General features: G+C 40.5%; 1 protein-coding gene across 46 annotated transcripts in view; it reads right to left on the bottom strand.

The window, feature by feature from the left end:
- EPB41L1 (erythrocyte membrane protein band 4.1 like 1) overlaps positions 1-8,169 on the bottom strand; it is a 229,148-nt gene that overhangs the window by 16,801 nt on the left and 204,178 nt on the right. For 17 of the 46 annotated variants that reach the window (XM_072996993.2, XM_078393205.1, XM_072996994.2 and 14 more), the window contains one exon: positions 619-996. The exons of 5 other annotated variants lie outside the window; for them this stretch is intronic. In XM_072996993.2, coding sequence (XP_072853094.2) covers positions 619-996 — 378 coding nt within the window. Of the gene's footprint in view, positions 1-618; positions 997-2,254; positions 2,363-2,951; positions 5,868-8,169 lie in introns of all 46 variants that reach the window. 24 more of the 46 variants (XM_072996982.2, XM_072996985.2, XM_072996986.2 and 21 more) reach the window with 2 other exon arrangements.

Genomic DNA, 8,169 nt, shown 5'->3' with positions numbered 1-8,169 from the left:
TTCCATTGAAAAGATTACAATGCTGGAGTCACCCGAGTGCTAGTGTAAGATTTGCTCTCTCAATAACATGTGATTTAATTCTGTATAGCATCATTTCCCCAGTGCTTTCTCTTTCTTCTTTAGATTATTTTTCAGTCAGTGAACAGTTAAATAAACAGTTAAATTAAACTTCCCAAATGACTTAAGAGAATTATTGTTGACTGTTGAATTCCTCTTTAAGTGATATTTGTCACGTGAAATTAAGTTTCTTTAATGTACATTACTTGCTGAGTTCATGCAACACATAAGACAAACTCACCCCATGAGAGCTAAGGTGCAACAGTCAGACAAATACAGTGGATTAAAATGTGAAGGTTTAGGTTATAGTTAGCAGATACATAAAGACACTTACAGGACTACCATGCATTTGGATGTAAAAAAACGATCATGCAAACAAAACATTTATGCGGATATGTAAAAATACTCCAGAGGGTTTTTTTTTAGTTGGCTGGAAATAGATGTACTCTTACAAGGATGTGTGAGATGGACAACACATTGAGCAATGCAAACGTCAAGACAGACAACACTGCAAATGAGGACACTTAAGACACATCTGAGTACCATGCCTCCCTTTTGTACCTCTTCTGGGATTACTTGAGCCTTATCCCCATCTTTGACATCATCTTCCTGCCTGGCAGCTGGTTTGTTAGATTCCTCAGAAAAAATCTGACCCTCTGCTTCTCCCTCGTTCTTTTCTTTGTCCAGCTCAGGCAAACTCCGGGAGAAGTCTTCAAAGGCTGAACTCTGATAGTCACCAATGACTGTGAAGTCCACCTCAGCTTCGAGACTGGAAGTTGAGCTGACGGTGATACTTGAGCACTTGCGCTCAATGGCCAAGTGGTTGTCCTTCAGGAAGACTGAGTCTCTCTCCTGGTCTTGCTCCTCATCCCCACTTTCAGGAGCCCTGTGCCGAGGTGGCTTAGCTTTCTCCTCTGTGCCCTCCCTCAATCCCGCTTTCTGAATGAGACAAAAAGGAGGAAAGAAGCTGAGGCTGTAAGTGCTGAATGAAAGGTTTAAGCTATCTGAACCCCATGAAAGCCATAGGAGAAAGGAAACATCATAAAAAGGACAACAAAAACACCCCAAGCATGACAATCAAAACTCTTTGCATAACAAAGTCTCTGCAGGGAGGAGAGAAGGGAAGGGTTTAGGGTTTTATTTGCAAAACTGCAGGAGAGAAAATAAAACCATAGCCTTGAAGGTATCACTGTGAAAAAGATAAGTGGATCTATTGGTACCTGTACAGAAATACTTGTGTGCAAAAAAGCAAGTATAATGATACAGTAAAAAGGGACCTCAAATTCTCACTCACTGTAAGAAGAAAAAAACCCACTACAAATGTAGGAGCAAAAGGAAGGAGGGAAGGAAAGGCAAGCAGAAGAGAATAAAAGTTCAAATTTAGGGGAAAAACAAAATCTAAGATCAATTAGCTGGCCATACTGCAGGAGAAGCAAGAAAGTTTGTCAATTTCACTGAGATCAAGTCATTCTGTATTGTCAGCCCAGATGTTGCTTATATCTCACTTCGTCTTCTAAGGGAAACTTTAAAAAGGTGTGCAAGGAACATTCAATCTATCTCAAGGGAGCATAATATCTGTATGAAAGAGCTTGTGTTGTCAGCACTTACATCTCTGGAGTCAGTATGCCATCAGAAAGAAACCCTTATATATTAACTTTCTCGTGGTGGGTTTTTAATCAGTGGAATTGACAACAACAAAAAAACAGAACAGAGGAAAAACCATCTCTAGTTCCTATGGAAGGCTGAACATACCTCTCAACCATTTTAAAGTGGAAATTTTAGCTAAGCAGACCTATAGATTGTTTTTCAACACAGTATCAAAATACCTTGAATTCACTTAGGACTGCTCCTGAACTAAAAGTTACCAAAGTCAGTGCAGAAGCTTCTTATGACACTAGTAGGTTTTAAATGGACACCTGAAAGTAAACATTACTCTTTTACTTAGCTGCTATGGTGTCTCAACTCCTTATGCTTGGCTTTGTCCAAGATTCTGGTGTGTTGAGAGGTATGGGAAAGGGCAGTTAAAACAAACCAGGGTATATATATAGAAATATATATATATATATATATTTATGCAGAGAGAGAGAGAGAATAGCTTAAGTAAGAAGGGGAAGGAGGTGGTGGCACATGACCTTCTCTTGGTCAGAGTGAGCTCCTACACCACAAAAACAAGGAGTTAATAAAACAGCATTGAGACCTGAGGGGCCACTGGCGCAGCAGCCTTTGTACTCTCTTCTTTCGGACAGGCTTTTACTGATGGGCCTGATAAATCCTTCTCTTCCCAAGATGGTTCTTGAAATTTGCTCTAGATCAGAGAAAAGGGGTTAGTCTTAAGGAGCAGAAAGGATCTTGGCCAAAGTGCCTTTTGGAGCAGTGGGAAGCTATTTTGTTAGCCAGCCACTAGCTAGACAAAGGGAGGAGAAAAAAGGAGGGCTCACAAGCCAAGCAAGAAGGGATATCAAAAACTAAGAGATGCAAGAAGAAAGAAGCTAGAAGCGTGAGAATGTTGTTGCTAGGTGTGTGCGTGGAGGTATGGGCAGAAATACAAAGCTTTCAGCATGTCATCCCTTCCCACCTTGCTACTGAGCATTCACAATACTCATTTGCCTGGTTTCAGGTTAGCCGCTGGCATTCTCCAGATAGCCAAATCTCTAGGAGTTTTCACACGCACACACACAAAATAACAATCGAAAAGCTGATGGGCTGCCTGGGCCAGCAGATTTGCATTCAGCAACTGAGCCAGGTCACACACACATACAGAAAAGGACAAGGGGTGCAAGCAGTGGCTTTCAGTCAACGGCCATGTTTGAAGCCATGGCACATGATGCATAAAGACGAGTCACACAACATGCTTTATGAACTTTCCACTGGGACAGTTCATCTGGGGGAGTTACCACAGCTTCTGCCAAAGTGATTTCACAGCCAGAATCAGGAGACGCCAGTTCAGCATCTCCTTCTTCTTCTCCTTGCTCTGATCCGACAGAAATATCTTCCTTCCAAGATGAAGGCTGAGATGGTTCTCCATCACTTGGCCCTTGTGCAACGGCTAGATAGATAACATCTGATGTTTCTCCAGGATCCTCTCCTTTGCTATCCAAAGGGGCTATGGACGATTTAACTTTTGCACCATCCTTTTCTATGGGAATATCCTTATGTATCTCTATGTGCATCTTTGGCAGATCCTTTCGTATGTCACTGCCAGGACAATACTCTAGGGACTTCTTTGAGGCCTCACGCTGCTCATGAAAAAGTGGACGGTGCTCTTCGCCTTGCTCAAACATCTTGATTTTAGAAGCTACAGAGATATTTTCATTTGTCTCACTTCTGTGCAGTAAGGAGTCTCCATCACTTTCTAGTGGTACAGCTGCATTTTTATCATTTTCTGGTGAAGCAGCAGTACATGAGCCACAATAAATGAGCTTCAGTGGTTCAAGGTCTGGTTTCTGTTTTCCACTTGAAGTTAAAAGTTGTTCTCTGCTCTGTGTTGTGACATCAGAAGGCTGTGAACACTCCCTATTGTCTCCTGCCACCCCAATCTGAGGAGAGACAGCATTTACATTTCCAGTTTCTTCTTTCAAAAGACAGTTATCTTGGACTGTTCCTCTCAGTTCTGGTGGTACAGAATCTGTGGAGTCAGCATGATATAAAAGGTAATCCCCAGATGGCTTTTTCACGTTAGATCTGTCATGGGCTTGCTCTTCTGAGTCTAGAGATGACACCTCTGAATTTTTGAGATTATCTTTTGTCATTTCTTCACAGTATCTGTCTTCAACCTCTGAGATTTTATCCTTAGCTGTCCTTTCTACTTTTGCATGTTCATTGGGTTTGTGAAGTTCATCTTTACTGAACTTACCTATTTTATGGATCTCATTTCTATCTGACTGTTCAACTTCATGTGTCTTTTTCACTTCTGAATTATTGTCCCAAAATGATGGTTTACCTTCAGTTGAGTCTTCTGAAGGAGGGGGCTTATCTTTTGCCATCTGATCAACTTCAATATAATTGGCATTGGCTTCATCTTCCAGTTCTTGGAGTCTGCCTATGGATACAAAATCTAATTCACAGCTGTCATTTTTGGCTGCTGGCTCCAATTCAGGGTGCCTATCACTGACAGATTTTTCTGAACGTATGCATTTATTTTGGGCAGACTCTTGAGTTTCAGAGAGCTTGGCCTCAGGTGGCTTGCTTGAATCAAGGGCTTCAAACTGTTCTGCCTCTCTTGTCTTTAAACTCTGTGTTTTATGTTGCTCTTCTTTTGAAATATCTGCAGTACAGGAAAACTGTTGTGGCAAGGAATCTGGGGTAGATTTTGTAGTCCCTATGTCTTCCATTTGAAGCAGTATCTGAGAAACTTCCATTTCATTTAAATTGTTTCTTTCCCTTTGATTTTCCGATGCTGTGAATATTATGTCACTTTTTTGGGCAATGATGTCACTCTTCTCATCAGATACTTCATCTTCTTGGAAAGGGCTATGTGTTCCATCATTGCTCTGCTCTTGCTTAGAAGTAAGATTAGATTTATCTTCTTTTGTGGGTGATCCAGATTTTAGCTGTGATGATACATTGGAAACTCTTTGGCTTGAATCCTCTGTAGAAGAGAGTGGCCTAGTGTCCCTGTAATCTTTGGTCTCACAAGCAGCTGGATCCACAGAAGCTTTTTCCTCTAGAGTTGATGAAGGCTTCTCTCTTTTACTAGAGCACTGTTCTAAAGGCTGTACATATTCATCATCTTCTGTATTTTTGTCAGACTGAGCTGATCTTGTAATTGGTTTACTAACCTCTGATTTTCCTTCAGCAGGTGTAAGTGAATAGGACTGAAACTCATGTCTTCCTGTCTCTCCTGAATCTGCTACTGGAGAAAGACTAGCTGTCTCTTCTTTTTCATCTGACAAGTCTGTTTGGTTTTCTCGCTTCTTTTCAGATGAGTATTGCTTTCCCCTGTCAGGTACTTTCTCAGCCGCATTATCCTGTTGGTCTATTTCTTCAGAACCTATATAGATGATCCTTTCTGTAGCAGAATATACTGCCTTATCACTCAGTTTCACCTTAGGTTTAATAGATTCAAAATCAGAAGCAGTTTTTAACACTTCCTTGTCTGACACTGTCAAAATAGTCCTGTGTTCTTGTATTATAATTTTGCTTTCTTCTTTAGACTCTGGCCAAGAAGAAGCACACCTTGGTATGTTTTCTGCTTGTAAATCTTCAGGTTCAGTAATTTTTTCTCTTAGCCCACTGATGGACTGGGTTGGTTGCTCAAGTTCTTTGGAGGCTACCAATACTGTCTGTGTTTTGTATTTCGGCTCTTCTCTTTTCCTAGGTTCAGTAGAGGCAACCACCTTTACTTCAATCTCATTTTTCTCTGCTTCAGTCATCCCGGGTTTGGTGGAGGCAACAGCCACTGCTTCCATTTTGTCTTTTGGTTCTTTCTCCTCTTCAGGTTCAGTGGAAGCAAATATTACTGCCGGCACATCTCTTTCCTCAGTTGTCTGTCCGTCTGTTTCAGAAGAGTGTTTTCTCTTCTCTCTTTCACACATTTCATCCTCCCACAGCGATTCAAAATCCTCTGGACTGGCTATCATTTTGGCTCTTTTGTGCATTTGTGTTTTGCTTTCCTCACTTGGTTTTTCCTCCTGCTTTTCAGCCATCTTGAGTTCCGTTACTGCAGTGGTCATTTTTGTTAAATCCAGAGTTGGTTGCTTCTCTGAGGGACCTGTGCGTGTTTCCTCCTTCTGGATATCACTAATTTGTTTTAGTGCTAGCTCTTCCAGCCCTGAAGTGTTTCTTTCTATAAACACCCAGTGCTCTGAACCCTGCATTACAATTGGAGCAAGAAGAGTTAGCATTAAACATAAATTAAATATGTTAACAAGACTATTGCAAATCTCTCTGTGTGTCTGTGTGTGTCTGTGTTTTTATCTACCCATCTAGTATTACTACTCATGAAACAATTTGAAGTAGATGACTGTAAAGAGATGTTGGATGCTGTCTAAACGGGTGTTAAAATAAAGCTTAGTTCTACAAAGGGGGTTGGGAACGAACTTTTAGCAAACAAGAGTTCCTCTCTTCTTTTTGCAGATGTCTGATTTCCCCTCAAAGTATGAGAAAATTGTCATATTGTTGTGTTTTAAACTACTGGATTAAAGGCTTGGAAATTCAATATCTGATTATCAAAAGTCAGAATTCTAATGCACCAATTCAAACAGAATATTTTGTTCAATTGCTCAAGGATATTCTCAGCCACATGATGCCAGTATAGTTTGATTAGATTTATATACACGTTTGTAGTGGCAGAAGGAAATTAGTGCTGATAGAAATTCTCAGTAAGGATTTTTAAAATTATAGGCTTATTTATAGGATAAAATTGTGTTGGTTTCATTTATATATTATATTTAATATAATGAAAACATACATTAAATGAAACCAACACAACTTTGTTCTATATATAAATAAAATTGAATACGATGCCCTATTGCTTATTACTACATCTAAACAGAAAAACATGAGTATAATGTTTAGTCATATATGCATTCTGCACTCATTTAACTAAATCACTCCTAAGTTGTTACACACAACTACTTTAATTAATCTCTAAGGATAGCCTAATGTTTTGCACATACTGTATATCCAAACTCACAGGTCTTCTCCCATAGGATTGGATCCAAACTCAGGTTGTGACCAAATGGCTGAGAAGGCATGAGCTGATCACACTAGAAAGGACTGATTTGCAGGAGGCAATATCCCTTAAAGCAAGCTTCCTGTCTACCTGGAATTGCTCCAGCCCAGCCCTTCAAAGTAGCAGCCCTACAGCTGGACCAAAAAGGTCCAGCTTGGGCATGGGATAGGGATCACACTGGAACTCATTTCTCTGTACATTGTGTGGTTGGTAGGAAACAGACTGCACTGGACTGCTCCACAAGCAGTCCAAAATGTGATCTATTTCCCCATGTGATCACACCCTTAGTCCTTACTTAGATGAGTTCTACTAAAATTAGTGGGACTTAATTTAGCCATGACTACCAAGCAAAGATTTAAAGATAACTTTTTAAATCCTTTGCTTTCATTGATTTTCATATCCTTTGATTTATATTCCTACATCGAGCAGGGGGTTGGACTGTGAAGAATTTTCAAGCCACTGGAGGAGGAAGACAACAGCTGCTATTTTTCCTGCCTATGGCTGAAATCCAGTTGCATAGCTCTGTGTGCACAACAGGGATGATGTCATCAGCAGTGGCAAGTCACTACAAATTACATTTCCTTTAGGGATTGTAGCATGCACACAACTTTGCCACTTTGTATATGAATCGTATGCACCCCAAAATCACCTTTAATTGGCAGCAATTTGCATGTAACCAGCACTGATTTGCTACTGATGTTGACACCATTGTTGTTGTGCACATGACCTGTGCAATATGAGTACAGCCAGTGTTTCTTCAATTTGCACAAACCATCTCTCCACAAAAGTAGCATCCTTTCACTTTGAGAAGCAAAGCATAAAGATACATTGAGCACAGAAGGAATAGCTTATTGTTTAAAAAGAGGCAAGCTGCCCCTCTGAGGTTTCCAGAAAAGAACACACAGTGACGTAGAAGCCATGTCCATAACTTCGAATAATATTTCCCTTCTCTGGACACACCAATGGAAAGTGCAAGTTCTGTCTCAAGCTTCAGCAAATCTGAACTGAAGACAAATTTTGTTCAGAAGAAAGGCAGAGGGCTAGGATAAGGAAGGCAAGGCTAGCAAAATAAACAATGGAGATGGGTACACAAACTGTTGTAAAAGCAATACTACAGGGAAGAGTAGGAGGCAGCAACAATTGAAGCCCACTATGTAACACAGCAGTACCAAATTGCTGAAACACTGGCAAAACAGTGCATTAATATGTAGTGATTTATATTTTATGCTGTGTGCACTACCTAGTTCCATTACACACTCAGCAGTGTTAAAGTTCAGTCATCTCTGTGGAAGAAAGCCCAAAGAGCACATATTAATGGAATAGTGGTGGAAGGGTGTATCGCACCCTGGCCATGGGAGCGGGATTTCAGAGGATCCCGAGAAAACTACAGGCAAACCCCAGGTTTACCTAAAAGGAGACAAGTTCATTGAGTAACTTAC

The sequence above is a fragment of the Pogona vitticeps genome, chromosome 4 (genome assembly GCF_051106095.1).
Source record: "Pogona vitticeps strain Pit_001003342236 chromosome 4, PviZW2.1, whole genome shotgun sequence".
NCBI lineage: Eukaryota > Metazoa > Chordata > Lepidosauria > Squamata > Agamidae > Pogona > Pogona vitticeps.
Note: the sequence above shows the minus strand (reverse complement) of the source record. Positions and strands in the feature narration are given on the sequence as shown.